Source organism: Poromitra crassiceps (genome assembly GCF_964638095.1).
Source record: "Poromitra crassiceps genome assembly, chromosome: 6".
NCBI classification, from domain to species: domain Eukaryota; kingdom Metazoa; phylum Chordata; class Actinopteri; order Beryciformes; family Melamphaidae; genus Poromitra; species Poromitra crassiceps.
This window is the reverse complement of record NC_139627.1, coordinates 49,944,646-49,964,645: the sequence shown is the minus strand read 5'-3', so window position 1 is coordinate 49,964,645 and position 20,000 is coordinate 49,944,646. Positions and strand designations below refer to the sequence as shown.

Below are 20,000 nucleotides of genomic sequence, written 5' to 3'. Positions count from 1 at the left end.
GAGCAGGATCAGACGGCGCTGGACAAGATGATTGACGGCATCGCCAGCTCCTGGGTCAACTCCAGCAACTTCAAGGTAAACACCTGGAAAGAGGCGGCGAACAAGGGGTTGTTGACAATGGGGGACGGTAATTAGTATCAGGTCATGGTTCTGCTTTCCCAAATGCCCACATCTTTACTACTACTACTATACTGTAGCACCAAATAGCGTTTGTGATTCTCTATTTGCACTCTATTTTAGACTGTTGGAGTACATTTCTGCAACCAGGTGTCAGTGTCTGTCTATTGCCTTTCATGCTGGAAATTAGGTTTCTGACAATGCTATACTTTTATCCTTCAGTATTAATGTTTTATTTGATACAAAAGTACAACCTTGATTTAAAGTCGAGCTGAACCCATAAATGATTTTCTTTTTCATTTTAGTTCAAATACCTGGGTATTCAGTGCACCTATTTATTTATTTCGTTTTTCACACTTTTTCACATCAAAAGTTCATTTTTCAAGATTTCATTCATAACAGTAATCTACAGTTTGCTGACCTCACATAGTACTATCAAATTTCTACCCCATTTCAACCAATCATGACCGATCACGACATGGCAGCTGTCAATCAATCTTTATTTCAGGAGAATGTTCTCCTCCAAATGAAGGAGAAAATGGTGCCTATAGTGTCTGTAATCTGGCAGAATTTATAGCCCATAAACTAACTATTAACTTGGTCAATTGTATGTAACATACAAAATAAAGCAAACGGTAATGTCTGAGAATGCAAAGAAATGTAACTGGCTCGTTAAACTCGCATTCCAGGATAACGTTAACTAAGGGGTCGCCCCTCGGAGATTCCAGGCGGGCGGGCAGCACTCATGCATCGGATTGTCCGCTCCGCTCCACACAGAAGCAGCTGGCTGCCTGGTACTCTGCGGATCCCACTCGCGTAGCACCACAACACGCTGAATCCCACTCGATTTGGGGGCGGAACATGCCAGGATTGGCCAAAGCCAAATCCAGTCCACAAAATTGTCAAATCAAATCATCGACATGCTACTATGGCCCGCCTTTCAACCTGTCATCTCAGACAAGTTTTGTTTTTCAGTCTGAAACGTGACTCCGACCCACGGGCCACTTGGGGCTCCGTTGGGTTCATCTCGTCTTTAAGCTGATGAGGAGAAGCATTTGATCGGAAACGTGGGTTCAGTAACTTTATGGGTTGAATCAATGATTTATAATGTCAATCCAATAGATAAGGCCTATGTTTTCTAATGTCCAATCAGAGCAAGGCATTGAAAGTCATCCTTGGGTTGGACATGAACAGAGTTTTACTGGCCTATGAGTCAAATAGGGCGACTAGAACGACTGTTCTACTATGGTGTCAAATTGTGGCAGAATGATCCGTTTATTTGCATGCATTTACTTTAAGCATAGACTGCATTTCCATTGTTCAAGCATATAGTTTCTTTACTCTTTTGTCTAGAGTAGAAACGTTTGCCGTGCTGCAAGTCAAAACGTTCTCAGGCCCGCTAAGGCACATCACCTGATTGTTTGCTCCACCGTGCTGCTGTGCTGGCCCACATTCTCCTACTGTGATTGAGTATTTTGGAATTTTCGAACTGGGGCACAATTTGATCTGACCCCGAATTGTGATTACATCAGCCGTTTCGTCAGTGCCCCCCCCCCCCCGCCCTCTCTCTTCTCTCACTGCCCCCCCCCCCCCTCTCTCTTCTCTCACTGTGAGACCATGTTGTTGACTAAAGGCGCCGGTTTCATGTTGGGATCCGCTGGTTTTGTTTTTTTATGTGGGTCTAAAACAAACACGATCTCTATCTGAACGAAGCCCAGCCTGCCCTAAATGCTCCACATCGCTCAGAGAGGACCTGGAGCCCCTCAGCTGTTGATTTGATGTAGTCTTTGCGGGCTTTTTCCTCAGATGGGTCTCTGTGGTCGCAGTGCCGAGCTGCTGGAATGGGCCTGTGAGTGAATGATAGGTTCTTGTGTTCTTCTCTCACCACCAGGCCTTTTGGACCACGGTGTTGTTGCTCTCAGCTGAAGTGTTCAGTCTTCAGAGAGCACGGTGCAGGCATGAGAGAGGTGGTGGGAGGGAGGGAGATACAACAAGAGTTTGAAAAAGGGAGTTTGGCACATAGAGACAGTTTGGGACACATAGAGAGACAGTTTTGGGACACATAGAGAGACAGTTTGGGACAGAGAGAGACAGTTTTGGGACACATAGAGAGACAGTTTTGGGACACATAGAGAGACAGTTTGGGACAGAGAGAGACAGTTTCGCACATAGAGAGAGACAGCTTGGGACACATAGAGAGACAGTTTGAGACAGAGAGAGAGAGAGACAGTTTCGCACATAGAGAGACATACAGTTTGGGACACAGAGAGAGACAGTTTGGGACACATAGAGAGAGACAGCTTGGGACACATAGAGAGACAGTTTGAGACAGAGAGAGAGAGAGACAGTTTCGCACATAGAGACATAAAGTTTGGGACACAGAGAGAGACAGTTTGGGACACATAGAGAGAGACAGCTTGGGACACATAGAGAGACAGTTTGGGACAGAGAGAGACAGTTTCGCACATAGAGACATAAAGTTTGGGACACAGAGAGAGACAGTTTGGGACACATAGAGAGAGACAGCTTGGGACACATAGAGAGACAGTTTGAGACAGAGAGAGAGAGAGACAGTTTCGCACATAGAGAGACATACAGTTTGGGACACAGAGAGAGACAGTTTGGGACAGAGAGAGAGAGACAGTTTCGCACATAGAGACATAAAGTTTGGGACACAGAGAGAGAGACAGTTTGGGACACACAGAGAGAGACAGCTTGGGACACATAGAGAGACAGTTTGAGACAGAGAGAGAGAGAGAGACAGTTTCGCACATAGAGACATACAGTTTGGGACACAGAGAGAGACAGTTTGCGACAGAGAGACAGTTTGGGACAGAGAGAGAGAGACAGTTTGGGACACACAGAGACAGTTTGGGACACAGAGAGACAGTTTGGGACACAGAGACAGTTTGGGACACAGAGAGACAGTTTGGGACACACAGAGAGACAGTTTGGGACACAGAGAGACAGTTTGGGACACAGAGACAGTTTGGGACACAGAGACAGTTTGGGACACAGAGACAGTTTGGGACACACAGAGAGACAGTTTGGGACACACAGAGAGACAGTTTGGGACACACAGAGAGACAGTTTGGGACACACAGAGAGAGACAGCTTGGGACACATAGAGAGACAGTTTGAGACAGAGAGAGAGAGAGACAGTTTCGCACATAGAGACATACAGTTTGGGACACAGAGAGAGACAGTTTGCGACAGAGAGACAGTTTGGGACAGAGAGAGAGAGACAGTTTGGGACACACAGAGACAGTTTGGGACACAGAGAGACAGTTTGGGACACAGAGACAGTTTGGGACACAGAGAGACAGTTTGGGACACACAGAGAGACAGTTTGGGACACACAGAGAGACAGTTTGGGACACAGAGACAGTTTGGGACACAGAGACAGTTTGGGACACAGAGACAGTTTGGGACACACAGAGAGACAGTTTGGGACACACAGAGAGACAGTTTGGGACACACAGAGAGACAGTTTGGGACAGAGAGACGGACAGTTTGGGACACACAGATAGACAGTTTGGGACAGACAGAGAGACAGTTTGGGACACACAGATAGACAGTTTGGGACACACAGAGAGACAGTTTGGGACACAGAGAGAGACAGAGCTTAATTGATCTGGCCTGGTTACAGCTCAGATGAAGGAGTTGTGGGAGGTCAGAGCAGGGCAGATAGGGGGCTCCACTGAGCCTGACAGAGAGAGAGAGGTGCCTGGTGCTTTTGGTAGTGGACTCACTTCCCTACGGTGCCAAAGTGGCTTTGTGTCTGTTATATGATTCCTTAAAGGAGAACTTACCTCCAAAACACTTTTTTTCAGCTTTTAACCAATATATATGACTTTGGGGGGGATGTGTGAAGAATGCTGGTCAAAATTTCCACATTTGTGACCAAACTGTTGCCATTCTGCCATTTGTATCATTTTTCAGCAGCATAACTGGCATAAGCGCCCTCTAAGGGTGGAACACTGCTTTTTTTTTTGCCCGCAAATGAATGGGAGATTTAGTACAACCTGACGTCAGGTTGTCCCCAAAGACTATGGGATTTCAAGATAGTTACTCCACTACTCCCCCTGCACCCTTTCGGCTCCTCACAACTCCAAGCCTATTCCCATGATGTCACAAGCATTTTCCTACCAATATGGTGCTAGTAGCTACAATACACACAGCTCATTGGACGTTTGTGTCACTTGACCTGTTAACTCATTCACCGCCAAAGACGTCTTTGACGTGTTATCAGAAATAGCCATCCACGCCAAAGATGTGTTTGACGTGTTTTTGTTTTTATTAGTACAGCGCGTAGTTCAAACACTTCCCCAGCCTGTGACATGTTTTCAGGTCCCTAGCCACAAAGGCAAGCCGACAACACGTTATCAAACACATACCGCAGCTGTTGTTTTGAAATGAGCAGGAGCAAAAACAGAGAACAGAGAAACGCGCTTCCTTGTTGCAGAGGAGAAACGCCATTGAAACACCCCTCGGCGCGCTGCACGAGCTGATCGGCTTGTTGCAGGGCAGCGGACATCGAAACCGCGGTAGTCAAACCCGTGACCAACATGATCGATCCTGGTCCCTCGACCCCGTTCCTGTGTCCCAGCCCGAAAGAGACGAGACGGAGTCACAACTGTGTGAGCAGGAGGAGAACAGCTGCAGCCTCGCCACAGAAATGGCTTTCACACAGAGCGAAGCAGCACGGCCACTTTCCTGTCGGGGGCGAGGAAGACTGGACTGACTCCAATGCGACAGGACCCGGATGATCTCGCGGTAAGGAGTGTGTGTGTGTGTGTGTGTGTGTGTGTGTGTGTGTGTGTGTGTGTGTGTGTGTGTGTGTGTGTGTGTGTGTGTGTGTGTGTGTGTGTGTGTGTGTGTGTGTGTGTGTGTGTGTGTGTGTGTGTGAGAGAGACTACACTGATCTCTGCATTCTATTCTATGATCACACTCACTCACACTGAGTAAACTGTATTGTTGAATGTAAAAAAAAGCACATCATGTATATATATATATATATATATATATTTTTTTTTCATTTGTGTCATAACGAATAATATTTACATGTCTGATGTCAATACAGTTCAAAATAAAAGAATTGAGAGCGAGTTCTGCCTGAGATTGTGTGATTTAGAAAAATGCCATTTTCTGCAATTTATCTTCTCAGAGAGACCTTTTTGGTGAAAACAGGGTGTATATAAATGGCTATAAGTAGAGTACAGAACATGCTAAAAGCTAACTTTTTTCCCCCTGGTGAACCCAGAGACGTACATCTTCATTTTGAGGTATTGCAAATCACTTTGGTGCTAATAGATAATTTACTGTGGGTCTTGAAAGATGACCAACAATTATGAAAATCTTTGGCCTGTGCTAAATATTGGCAGTCCTAAACTGGCCATGAATGAGTTAACACTAGAACCGCCACTGTGGTCAGTGGGACCGTTTTGATATTTTCAATGCATGTAACTCTATTTCAATAAAGGATATGACCCTGCCTGTCCATGACTTTTCCTAATGTGTTTTTTACTATCTATCTACGTTTTAAAGTTGTGTCATGAAAGGCAAGAGAGTAATAATAATTTAATCCTTGGAGCGCCATCGCGGTCACAGAGACCAGTGCAGTTTGTGAATGGAGAGTGTAGCCTATAGCGCAGCCAGTGCACTTAGCAGCAGCATCATATCTCTCTCCCACTTTCCCCATGCAGATCCCTCTCTCTCACTCACTCTGCTGCTTGTAGGGACCCGATCTCTCTCTCTCTCTCTCCCCCTCTGCCTGCTTGCTCTCTGTGCTCAGACCAGAGAGAGCACAGTCTGACATTTCCGCAAACAAATCTCATCGCAGTTTAGCGCATATGTAAAATATAACGCTATACTACGACGTGACAACGTGACAACGCTGCTCTAAACACATCGGCTACTAAAATATATTTCCCTGAATCTCATTGTACTACTATTCTACTGAGAGATTAGATCGGTATTGAGTTTGGACAGACTGAATCCTCCTGGTCCCATGCAGGAGCCTGTTTCGCCAGCCAGGGTCTGGGAGGAGGGAGGCGGAGAACGCAGCCTGCAACTGCGCTGAGAGGAAAACTTTTGCACAACTTTTAACAAGAATATCATGCTTTGTTTACCCATCTTAAATTTAGACTTTTCTCTTCTTTTTTTTGGGGGGGGGGGTCATCACTCGGGTGCTTTCCATGACACCAATTTACAACTATTCACTTAGTGTGTGCACCAATGAGAAATAACTCTACTTAAGAGCATCAATTGTAAAAAAAGAAAAAGAAAAAAATAAGATAAATGTAAATCTGTTGCCTCTTGCTGTTTTCCAGGTCATGTGGTTCCTCCGGAGAAGGTGCACGAGGAGCTGTTTGTTGGCTCTCAGAAGACGTTCCGGAAACCCAAACATCCTGCCGTGACGCGCTACAACAAGACACGCACAGCAGAGCAGGCGGCCAAGATGACCGACAAGCTCCTACGCAAGGAGTTCAAGCTCCGCAAGAGGCTGGCTGCACACGGCATCGAATACGACTTCCCGGGATTTGTAAGCGTTTGGATTTGGAATAGTAACTTCAAGTTTGCTGTGTGACCCCTTTTATTTATCTGAGCTCAAGAGTCATCCCAGCTGCCCCCTACTGGTTGCTTGAGAATTTGGTGATCCATCAATTTAAAGCTTATTGTACTTGCGCTCCTTCGTATGTCACCCACCTGGATAGGAGCATTTGCTAAATTCCTAGAACGTACAGGGATGCAAACTAGTCACCTTTAGGTGACAAGTCACCTCTTTCATCCTAAAATAGGAGGATTTCTGAGTGGTCTTATGTCTGCTCTGGTATCTGTCACCTTTCTCACCATCCATGACTTTGCATCCCTGAGCTTACATTTGCCCAGTTTCAGTATCGGTTTGCCCATATCAGGACAATCTAGGCAGCGATTCTGCTAGGCTTTTTTCTAGACGGCCAATGCAGCTGGCATCATTCCAGAATTCCGGCCATATAGAAGATTTTCCGGCCCAGTCAAAATGTATTGAAAAAAGATAGATTTAATCATTTCTTAAAGTGACAATCATGTAAATAAATGTGTAAAGTCACTATATATCCTCAAGAGAGTTAACATACTGGTGATTGAGCACATCGCCCATTCATGAAAGCAGACCTGCCAACCTTGAGAAAATATTTTGAGTACCATACACCGGCGTCCGAGCACGGTGTGTTTTGGGCACAGACAAGTCAAAAGTTTAAGTACACCTGCTTATGCTTTTAGTATAAGCAGTCACATGTCAGTTTAAGACACTTAAAAAAAATAGGCACTTAAAAAATGAGAGAGAGAGAGAATTGGATTGCAATTCCATTGAGTGAATTTGAATTGATTGGGATGTATTTACTATTTTGGTTTAATCTGCATGCCTGTTCATGTGACGCATAAAAGCCTGTCAGTGATATCCAGGCCTACCATTACCTTTCTGTGAATTAATAAACAAGATGAATTGGTCGTGTCAACACTAAGTACTTAGCTACATGACCCATGAATCTTGTTTATTCATTCTTGTTAGTGTCTCTCCTAAAGATCAATATATCAGCTTCAGGTCTTCTAACGTTAAACCCTTTGTTTTAAGAATCCGCATCTTTGCAGAGAAGTTGACTGAATGTGAAGCAAGAATAATTCTAAACGGCCTTCCTCCTTGTTTCATTCATCAGACAAAAACAGCAGGAGAAACCCAGACATTTAGAAACACCACAAAGTATCAATAACCACTAACTTACTGTGGTGATCTCCAGCCACATGCTTGGTTCCTGCATCCTACCGATCATTATACGTTATTTAACCGCACCAATTGTAACGTTCCACAGCTAACGCTAGCCTTGAAACAGCTACTGTAATGTTAGCATGTTCGTTAGCGGGTAACCCTCAGGACCGCGGCATTCAACGTTACAGTATATGGGCCACGATGTGTCCCTTCCCCAGCCAATTCCCTGCCACTCTTTCCAGGCTCTGGCACCTCCTGCCCGCATTGTATAGAGAGCCAAAGTGGAACGTCACTTCCTGCTTCAGCACTGTATCAGAGATTTTCATCCGCCATTTTATTTTCCCATAGACATTTCATAAAATGCTTATAAAAAGGGTTTTACTGGTTCAAAACACACAAACAAATGGTACAGATATATTTAGAACCAGGAGACATCGCATAACATTTCACTCGGACGAAAACATAAAAAAATGTGGGTTTGAAGAAAATATTTGTTCAATGTTTTTTTAAGTTTTGGTCCAAGTGAAATGTTATATGGTCTCTCCCGATTATAGCGTTAGTAACCCTAACCCTAACCAGTAAAACTTTTTATAAACATTTTACAAAATGTCTATGGGAAAATAAATGGCGGATGGAAATCTCTGGTACAGTGCTGAAGGAGGAAGTGACGTTCACTTTGTCTCTCTATTTGTTATTAAGAGTGGCTAATTAAATATATTGATCTTAGAAAGCTGCAGCGGAGTTCGGCTGTCAGGAGCTCCCTTGCGTGACGCACACTAACATGATGCATGACGAAGTCATGACCCGCCCTAATCTGCCTCTGATTGGCTAGACTATGCGTTCCTTGGTTGGATTGGTCAGGTTATCGCTAGTCTTTCACAGTAGTCGTCGTGACTCATGACCAGAGTGAGAGATTCATAACACACGATACGCATACTGCCCAGTGCACCCATACACAATTGAATTCACAGGCGTCAACGCCTTTTTGCGTAGTTTTAACTGACAAATCGCACAAAGCGTACTTTGATGCCAAAATGCGTGCATGGTACGAAATATGCGTGCAGGTTGGCAGGTCTGTAAAAGCCATTGCATCGCTCTGTATCGCAACATTTATGAACTTGTGTCTGTGGCGACACTTTCCCCGCCCCCCAAACTAATAAAAACAGAAAGATATCACAAGCGGCGCACAGTTCTTGACGTGTTTCGCCTCACCAGGCAGAATTGTCTGCCACAACAACCAGCCTCATTTGTTTCTGGGGTTTTTTCTCTTAAAAATAACAAAAGTACTGATAAGAGTACCGTTAAAATACCGGATCCATATGAGCAGTATCGATAAGAGTAGTAGTATTGTTAATTCCTTAACGATACCCATCCCTAATTTTATATAAAGAATGTATTTATTTGGCATATTTCCAACCGGCCAATTGAGCCAGCGACCTTTTAATTTGCCGGCCCACGACAACAAATACCGGCTAAAAGCCGGCTAACAGAGTCCCTGAATCTAGTGCCGCAGGAAGACTGTTCCAAGTGATTTGACGGCTGTACTTGATTGAGAACTGGCCCAGGTTAGTTAGTGACAATCTAACAAACAAAAAATGAATATGAAGATGGAAGAAAGACTGGTTTTATATGTGCTTGTGCAAACTATGTTCCCATTAGAAATGAAAGGATAAATCATAGAATAATATAGGTCCAGAAAGTTTTTCCTGCTAGAATGTCTTATTTTTTGCAACTTTATTGGAAAATGCTGTTTAAAGGCTGATTCAACCTGCAAAAATACAATTTTGGCACAACCTATTGCTTATTGGAAGCATCAGCTCAGGTCAGTTTGCCTTAAGCTGGGAAGTGGGAATATGCTTGACATTTGGCCCGGCCGCACGGAAATGAGAGACACGGAATCCTGACGAGAAAACGTGTGGAGCTTTTATACTCTGTGCGGGTTTCTGCTCGCGGGAGTCTTGAAAACTCCACTTTGTCCGCCCAGCCGCGTCCGCGTAGTTACAAAATTCGGGGTGTGCACGGCCAGGCGAAAACCGGCTGCACAGGAGCCTTGCGGAGGGGCGTGTCTGCTGATTTGACGTCACCTTTGACTTTTCCGCACAGACACTCGCGGTCCTCGCCGATGCGGGAAGCATAATTCCAGCTTAAGCCCTATGATGGGTCGTGGGCGTTCATAGGGCTAAGGCAAACTAAACTGAACTGAACAGATTCTTTGGACTGAAGCTGCCAATAAGCAATGTTGCTATAAGCAATAAGCTGCTTATTGGCAGCATCAGTCCAAAGAATCTGTATCAGCCATCAAAAACAGAAATCTCCATTGAACCCTAATCCCTCCTGAGCAAAAGCATACGTTTTTTCGGGCGTGCAACATTTGAGAGAAAATCTGCTATTATAGTTATATTATATTATATATATATTATATATTATAGTATTTGTTTGTTGCTTTCTTGTGATGCTAACCTTTTTACAACCTGTATTTTTGTCCTTCTACAGGCTGCCCAGGTTCCACAGAAGAAAAAGTCCTCTGACGCCATGGATGCGTCCACGTGTAGCGCCTCTACGTGTAGCGATGTAAGAGCAACACCATGTGTAGCTGCTGACATGTTTATATTGCATTTGTATGATGGTGTGTGGATGTTGGCTTGAGCACAGGCTGAAAATGGCCCCAGGTCCTCCCAGTGGTCTAGGGCCAGATAACTGTGCTTATAGTATTCTGGTGCATTAAGCTTATTACCTGCTCCTATTCATGGCAGTGTGATAAAACCCATGTGCCAACATAGCAACTGGGAAAAAAGAGTCAACGTTGTACAGTTTAAAGGGATAACCTGACACTCAAAATGAATCCAATGTAGATGGTTTCAGCAAGCCATCTGTGCCCATTTTATTAACAATGCCATCTCACATTAGGACACCACGCCAGGCTGCACCCCGTCTTTCCTGGACAGGCGGAAGTCCCAGGTCATGGGCAGCGATGACCCAGAGGACGAGATTACCTTCAAGGTGCCAGCTCCAAAATCCAAAGCCACAGAGGAGGAAGAGAGCGACACTGACGAGGAAACATCTGAAGGAGACAATGCGGCTACACTACGGTTTTAAATGATGGACTTGGTTCTGCCGCTGTCAGAGCAGAGATATAGCATACGATACATCATGGTTGTGTATGGTCAGAATTGCTTTGGGAGTGGCAGGATGACTTGGAACTGTCTTCAGGAATCAGTGTGTGTCTGTTGACATGTGGAAATTGTATGATAAAAGAAGTAAAGGTCCTTACACACCGAGCACGTTTTTTTCGTGCGATTAATTCGCACGTCAATAATATTTTCCGAACCTATATCAGTCAATGCAACCGTGCATACCGACGGCGAAGTTTCGCTGAGCGTTATTGCGGTGTTTATTTTTTCGAACCACGTTCGATTTTTCAGAAATTCGCTTCCGACGTGTACACATCTGTGGCTGTGATTGACAGGTGGGTCAAAACTCGCATCGCAATTTCGTGCCGTATATTCGCATCGCTCTTGATGTGTAAGGACCTTCATAGTTGCCATTCAATTTGAAAGATGCTCTTAGGAAGGAACCCTCCCTAACTCGGTGTGTTATGGAGGGTGCTTGTCATAACATGGCAAAGGAGTGTGATTCTTCGGCACAAAAACAAATTGCCTGGACTGAAGTGTTTTGACGATGGGAAATGTCCATTTCTGTCCTGGACCAGGCCATGTCCTTCATTTCTGTCCTGGACCAGGCCATGTCCTTCAGCACACAGGAGCTGCAGTAGAATGTATTGACATGAGACATGCTATTATAACGTGATAACCTGCTTTATTACTACACCTGTTAAAATGCTTGCTTTTGAATGGTCAAATTCCCAGTGATGATCTTTAATAATAAATGAGATCATAATCTGTTGAGTAATCCTTTAAATCCACTGACTGGTTCTGAAAGAAAGAAGTCAATTAATGGTCATGTATTAACCCATAAAGTTTAAGTTTTCTACCAAGATATTTGAATGCAAATGGATGTACGTATGGAAGCTAACTCAATGGTTTCCAATGTCAGACTGTGGGCTTCCCTCCAGACAAACAATGTCTGAGACTGTGGGCTTCCCCCCAGACAAAGCTTGGAGACAGGTCCCCCCCCCCCCCTCTCTTGCTCAATCCCTACATGCCTATGGAATGATTTGTTATTTGATCCCTTAGGGACAATTGAGCCAAGATAGCCTGATATTGCTGTTTGACATGATTATGTTATGGAGAGAAAAAGCTGAGCCCCTATTTTAAATGCAAAAGTGAAATACCCACAGCTATGACTACAGCATATTGGAGCAAGATATGAGTGTTTTCCAGTCGAAGTGAACCACTAGAACAGTCTATCTTTGCTGTCTGTCTAGTAGTGTCTACGCTATAAGTGGGGAGTGAAAGTCTAGAAAGGCGCTATGAATCCAATAAATTATTATTGAAACCTCTGGTTAGAAATGTCCTTCATTCTTGGTGCTAACTTCTAATAAATGAGGCAATAATTAAATTAAACTATCCATTCTTTGTTTTACTGCGGACCCGCTTAAGGAGCCCTGGCCTGGAACTAACTTACTTTAGCATGGCCATTTGACTTTGCTGTTACATTACACTAAATTGTGGAAGAAAAATGGGTGACGCCTGAGAGAATGTATCCCATAATAACGTTAAAGACACGTTTGAGCAGAAAACTCCAATAGCTTGCAGTTGACATGTTGAGATTATTATGGGTCGCTAACTGGCTAGCCTACTACGTTATGTGCTACAATAACCAACTAACGTTAACGATAGTAATGCCGTGTCACTCGCTTCCAGCGGCGGCCATATCCCGTACACTATCGATTACGTTCATTTTGAATCACGCGGAGGCATTACTTTCTTTTAGATTCAATGCTGGAGTTAAAAGTGGGTGGCTAATCAGCTAACGCTAGGTAGCTAGTAGCTAGCTCCAGTCCGACTCTCTCCTTCCGGCTTTAGGCAGCAGCTGACGTTGTTATGGTGACGTAGGACGTTGGGTCTGACTAACCTCTGACCTGATTGGTCTGAGACTATGAGACCTCCTGATTGGCCCGTTCAGACCTTTAAACTTAACGCCCGCCTCACAGCACCTCATTCCAGTCAGACGCTGCATCAACTCGGTTGGAAACTCAAGACAGATCAAGAATTGACACGGTCGGTGACGGTACATCACATCAATTGAATCTCCTCAGCTTTTCTCATCATGGAGCGGGTGAGTCAGACACAAAATGGTCCGTGTAACGTTTGCCCTCTCAACTCTGTTACACGACATGGAGCAGTTAGTAACATTGCATTCAATTTTAGAAGTGAGTCGCCTTAACGTTTATCCCAGTCTTCTGTTGCAACACGGCGGCCGGCGGCGGCAGGCCACGGTGTTTTGCAGTGCAAACGGCATGGTTTTTCACCAGACCACGGAGGATTCGCTCAATATGCAACTCCCCACCTCCCTCAAGCATAAAAACGTTGTGATATTTGGAGGTTTTTCTAATCTTGCAGCGTTTCCTCAGGTTTTGTGTGCGCAAATTGAAAATGTGCGTTAAACGGTTTGATGGAAATTGTATTTTCAAAATGATAGCGGCCGTCTGCAGCGTCGGTCGGCGACAACAACCGTCAACAACTGACAACAACTGACACCATTCATGTTGGCAGTTGTTGGTGAATGTTTGATCCAGCAGTAAAAAATGAATAAAAAGCGTCAAAAAGCGTCACATTTTGGTTGTTAAAATAAAAACACTGAAACTGGAGCCCACGCAGTGTGCGAGCTTTTTAATCATTTTGTACTGCTTGTTCACCTTTGAGCTCGGCACCTGCCCAATCTTCTGGATTCGGATGTGCGTGTTTTCTCCTTGAGAATGTTTGATCCAAACATCTCCAAACCAAACCCATGCTCCAAACAAGGACAGACAGCTATGGCACACCAAACAAACACCTGTGTTTGTTGGAGAATGTTTGCATTTTGAGTGATTTTAATTTATGTTTGTTTTTCCTCATCAGCGACAGACAAGAAAGAAACTGCTCACATGCCCTTCCTGTGGCTGGAGCAAGGTGACGAGTGTCCACGGCCTTCACATCCATCAAGGGATGATGGGGTGTGTAAAAAGCCAGGTAGAGAACACACACACACACACACACACACACACACACACACACACACACACACACACACACAGGGTGGACGTTGTTTTGTTTTTCACACTGTGAAGATCATATTTTGTAACTGCTAAAATCCGGAAGGTGGCGGTAATGCACAAAATGCTGTTTGCCAACGGCCATTAAACATCAGAAGAAGAAGAACACACACACAAACAAACATACAAACAAACAAACACACACACACACACACACACACACACACACACACACACACACACACACACACACACACACACACACACACAAGTAGAGTTATGAAGCAAAGTCAGCGTTTTGAAGCAACTTGCATTGTGTTGAACTAGCTAACAGCATGTCTGACTCTGAGTGACATTCAATCGTCTACTTTGTGCCTTCAGAAGACCGGACCATTGAAAACCTCGGCCATAAGACGTGTCAGCCGAAAACTGAAAAAAGATGTGGTTCAGCCTATGCGTGGTGAAGACCAGGTGGACGCAGCTGAAGACCTGCTCCCGCCCGTGGCAGAGCTGCAGACAGCTGAAGACCTGCTCCCGCCCGTGGCAGAGCTGCAGACAGCTGAAGACCTGCTCCCGCCCGTGGCAGAGCTGCAGACAGCTGAAGACCTGCTCCCACCCGTGGCAGAGCTGCAGACAGCTGATGTGGCCAGGAGACAGACAAGGAAGAATCACAACATAAACATGGCATTTAGCCTGCTCACATGCCCTTCCTGTGGCTGGAGCAAGGTGACGAGTGTCCGGGGTCTTCACATCCATCAAAGGAGGATGGGGTGTATAAAAAGCCAGGTAGAGAACACACACACACACACACACACACACACACACACACACACACACACACACACACACACACACACACACACACACACACACACACACACACACACACACACACACACACACACACACACACACACACACACACACACACACACACACACACACACACACACACACACACACACACACACACACACTGGGTGGACGTCGTTTTGTTTTTCACACTGTGAAGAGAATATTTTGTAACTGCTAAAATCCAGAAGGTGGCGGTAATGCACAAAATGCTGTTTGCCAACGGTCATTAAACATCAGAAGAAGAACACACACGTAGAGTTATGAAGCAAAGTCAGCGTTTTAAAGCAACATGCGTTGTGTTGAACTAGCTAACAGCATATGTCTGACTCTGAGTGACATTCAATTGTCTACTTTGTGCCTTCAGAAGACCGGACCAGTGAAAACCTCGGCCACACGTCATGTCAGCCGAAAACTGAAAAAAGATGTGGTTCAGCCTATGCGTGGTGAAGACCAGGTGGACGCAGCTGAAGACCTGCTCCCACCCGTGGCAGAGCTGCAGACAGCTGATGTGGCCAGGAAGCAGGAGGAGGTCCTGGGCCAGGCTTTCTCTGAGATGCCCCTCTCTATAGAGGACATTGATGTGCTGGAGGAGGTCGTCTCTACAGAGGAGGAGACAGCCGATGTGCCCATGATGCAGGAGGTGATACGGGGCCAGGCTTTCTCTGAGTCACCCCTCTCTATGGAGACCATTGATGAGCAGGTTGGAGACATGATGCCACAGCTCCACTCTGAAGACCAGGTGGAAGAACCTGAAGAGCCGCTCTTCCCCGTGGCAGAGCTGGCGACTTTCTCTGAGTCACCCCTCTCTCCTCTCTCCTCCTCTCTCCTCTCAACCCACGCCTGGTTTGAGGTAACGTCATGCTGTTTGATTAGCCCTTTACTCTGCTGTGCTCTCTTTGGCATTTGTATTTTATATGACAAGATGTTCTGTCTCCACAGGTGCACCTTGTATTTTATATGACAAAATGTTCTGTCTCCACAGGTGCACCGGGCTGCCGTCCGCTCCGAATACATCAGAGACTTCTATGCCTGTCTTCAGGTAATTCATGCTGTTTATTTGCCCTTACTCTCTCGCGCGTTCTTTCTTTTTGCATTTGCATTTGATAATACAGGTATGTTCTGTCTCCACAGGTGCAGCAGGCGGTGCCAGCCAACTCCATGCAGGGGTCCACAAAATCTGCTAAACGCAAAGATCTTCTGCTCGACTGGGTGAAAGATGTTCACTCCCGCTTACAGCTGCATCAGGAGACATGGGACCTCACCATTGCCATCTTGGATCAGTTTCTAAGGGTACAAACTGCTTGCTTTTCTTTTCTAAATCTCTTCTATTGGTTAATACATGCAGTGTAGAGCATTGGACATAAGTTGGTTCACACTTGGTAGCAACATTGTTACAGATCAACCAATGATCTACCCCCCCCCCCCCCCCCCACACACACCCCCCCCCCAAACAACTAGCGGTATGAGGTAGCCTGGGTAAACCCAGCCCCCACGTGACCTGCTCTCAGAGTTCTCAGTCACTACGTAGTGACTGAGAACCAGAGGTCTGAGAGCAGGTCACGTGGGGGCTGGGTTTACCCAGGCTAGGTATGAGGTACAGACTGTTTTGTGTGAACTTGCTAACACTCTCCTTCATGTGGTGCTGCAGGGCCAGCCACTGCAGGATGCAGAGCTGATGCTCGTCGGTGTGACGGCGATGCTGGTGGCCTCAAAGTATGAGGAGAAGAGTCTGGAGGCCTGGTGGTACATTTCAGAAAATGTATTCCCAAGGGACCACATTCTGGAGATGGAGAAGGTGCTCTTGGGGAGGCTCAATTTTAACGCAGATGAGGAGGAGACAGCCGATGTTCCTATGGAGGAGGAGGAGGAGGAAGACCTGCTCCGCCCCGTGGCAGAGGAGGGGAGAGGCGATGTGTCCATGGAGGAGGAGGAACGGTGCCAGGCTTTTTCCGAGACGCTGCTCTCCATAGAGGGCATTGATGAGCAGGACGTCGAAGAGATCGAGGCCTATCTGCACCTCCTTGAGGTAAGTCATGCTCTTAATTTGCTCTTAATCTGCTGTGTGTCTGCAGTGTGTATTTTATATTACAGGTTGTTCTGTCTCCACAGGTGCAGCAGGCGGTGCGACCGAAGTACATGCAGGCTTACAATGAAATCGATGAAGACATGCGAGCTTGTCTAGTTGACTGGACGATCCAGCTTCACTCCCTCTACCAGCTGCTTCCAGAGACACTGTTCCTTACGATCGCCATCGTGGATCGTTTTCTACAGGTAAACCCCCCCCCCCCGCCCCACGCTGCCCTGGTCACTGCTCCACCCTCTGCCGATCTGGGGAGAGCCGTAGACCAGCTCCATGCTTCCTCTGACACATGCACAGTTGCCAGCCGCTTCTTCTAGCTAACAGTCTTGTTCATGTGCCGCAGGTCCACCCAGTGTCTCGTGAAGAGCTGCAGCTCGTAGGTGTGACGGCCTTGCTGCTGGCCACAAAGTATGAGGAGAGACCGAACACTCCCACTGTTGCACGACTTGCCTACGCGACATCCAGTACCTACACTGAGGCAGAGATTCTGGAGATGGAGGAGGTCATGCTGAAGAACCTCAAGTTTCACCTGGGACGCCCTGGGCCACTACACTTCCTCACAAGGACTACAAAGATTGAAAGCGTGAGTTTGTCAACGAAATAGCTCCCAACACCTTGGGGATGAATACTACGTGCATTTATGGCCGTTGCAGAAGTTTTTTTTTTTATGTTATATTTAAGCAATAGATCACGACAGGCCGTGGTGCATATGCTTATTATACCACACCTAGGTCGTGCTTCGCCCGACACCTACGGGCGAAAACACCCTTAGGTGTGCTATAATAAGCATATATCACGGTCTGAAGTGATCTATTGTGTTTATAAAACGGTTACCAAGTATGGCAATATGAAACTTATTATAATAATTATGATTATTATTTAAATGTCCTAAATCACTGTTTAAAAATGAGAAGAGCAAAAATGAGGTGAGCTGTTTGGATCTCTGGCTCTCAGGGCCAGAGAGATATGTGTGTATATATATATATATTTATATATATATATATATATATATATATATATATATATATATATAATACATTTTGTCTCCCTTTCTTCATGTAGTTTATGTGATCGGTGCTCTCAAAGTGACTGTCTTCTGTCTCTCTAGACTCCTCTAGAGACATATATGCTGGCCAGGTACCTCACTGAGTTAACTCTACTGGACTATGACATGGTGCATTACCGGCCCTCTGAGGTTGCTGCAGCTTCCCTCTGCCTCTCCCAGCTCCTGCTTGACGGACGGACATGGGTACGTGCACTGAAGTCTATACTCTCTACTCTCAAATCTTTTCACATGAACTGAAACTGACAAAGATTAGACCACAGACCCCCCATTTGATAGGATTTTGTCCCACGCTCCCCCATATGATAATAAGATTGATGCTTTTAGATGTTTTATTACAGAAAGTGTATAAAACCCATGACCAAAATAGTCATTGTGTGTTAATTATGAATGGAATTATAGCGAAAATAAATTACCCCCCTTTTGGCTGGGGACCCCCTGTAACCCCCTCAAGGACCCCTGGGGGTCCCCGGATCCCCATTTGAGAACCACTGCTCTAGGGCACACTTGAGCCACTTTCACACATGAACTCCGGATCAGGTCAGGGTTGCCCCCCACTGAGCCTGCCCCGGATGATATGTGAAGTGTACCCTTTCACACATGAGGCATGTTGCATTCACACATGAGTAGCACCTCCGCAGAGTTTGTAAAGTAGAGAGGGGGCGGGCGGCGGGGGTGGGGGAATTTGGGCATGACCACACAGTTGTGAAAACTAAAAATACATAATGGGCGATAACTGCCTAACGTTCACGGCATATAATCGTTTGCGCATAACGTTAGTAAGTAATTAATTAAACAACCCTACAACTCACGCCCAGATGCATCGATTTCCTCGAGTCGCAAGCAGTACAAACAAAACAGGTCTTTGCTATGTTCAGTCTTAAAATGCCTCAAACCTACTAGAATTATACAGAATACAGGAAGCTAGACGTTTTTACCTTCAAAATAAAATAAATGTTGTATTACTTAGTAAAAAAAAATCAGAATGTCGACTCACTACGGGTTAAAATTGACTTTTCGAAGGGAGCAGATATTCTTCCAGTTTATCTCCGTTCTGTATCTTTCGAAACACACACAAAAAAACATTACACGTGCATTTACTTTATTTAATTGCCATTATTGCGAAGGTTATACCCGGAAGTTTTCGTTTTATACTGCCTGACTTGACGCTACTTGGAATTTGCGCGAACGCTGTGTAAACGTTAAATCAAAGACATGAACGCAACCAGATCCAGATACCCTACCTAGCGATGTCCAATACTGGGAAGCGGGACGACCCTCGCGTCCAAAAATGCTTATTAAATGTGTGTGCTGTGCGAAGCAGACATGAAATCAGATCAGAGCCATGAGCCTTTCAATCCAGCAATCCGCAACATGTTGGCTGTCGCACACGGAGCAGTTTTGAGCTTCATTTGAAAACCAAATGGCATGTGTTTTTTGCTCGCTCATTCACATCGACTATTTATATAATAATAATCTGTCACGATCGTCTCTGTCCTCATGCACTCACGAGCTCACGGAGCTCTGGGGGGGGGACAATACGCTTCTGCGACTACGGCTGGGGGTACACTTCCCTCCGTCTAGGACGAGGCTCCGCGGGAGCGCGCATGAGCCGCATGCAGACATTCACATATGACAGCCATCCGTATGGCCTCTAGATAACTCCTGAATTCCAAACATGTGTGAAAGCAGCTTTGGATATAAAGAATCAGACCACACTTGACTAAATTGATCTCCCATCTCTTGTGTTGCAGTCGACGACACAGCAGGGCTATTCAACCTATAACCAGGCCCACCTCCAGCCAATCATGGCCCATATTGCCAAGAATGTGGAGACTGTAACCGAGGGGCAAACCAAGTTAACGGTGAGTTGGTTGCCAAACCAGTGCAGTCTCAATAAGATGAAATGTTGTTTTTAGCATGACCTAGTAATAATGCCTTGTATTTCCCTCCAGGCTGTGCGGGACAAATACGAGAGCAGCAA

General features: G+C 45.5%; 1 protein-coding gene across 1 annotated transcript in view; it reads left to right on the top strand.

Annotated features, from left to right (window-relative positions):
- LOC310777958 (MKI67 FHA domain-interacting nucleolar phosphoprotein-like) overlaps positions 1-12,365 on the top strand; it is a gene marked incomplete at its 5' end in the record, with an annotated part of 12,485 nt that extends 120 nt beyond the window's left edge. The window contains 5 exons of the mRNA XM_083638291.1: positions 1-75; positions 1,924-1,966; positions 6,450-6,661; positions 10,358-10,435; positions 10,772-12,365. The exon at positions 1-75 is cut by the window's left edge and continues 120 nt beyond it. Coding sequence (XP_083494417.1) covers positions 1-75; positions 1,924-1,966; positions 6,450-6,661; positions 10,358-10,435; positions 10,772-10,960 — 597 coding nt within the window. The 3' untranslated portion in view covers positions 10,961-12,365. The remainder of the gene's footprint in view (positions 76-1,923; positions 1,967-6,449; positions 6,662-10,357; positions 10,436-10,771) is intronic.
- Positions 12,366-20,000: the final 7,635 nt, after the last annotated feature.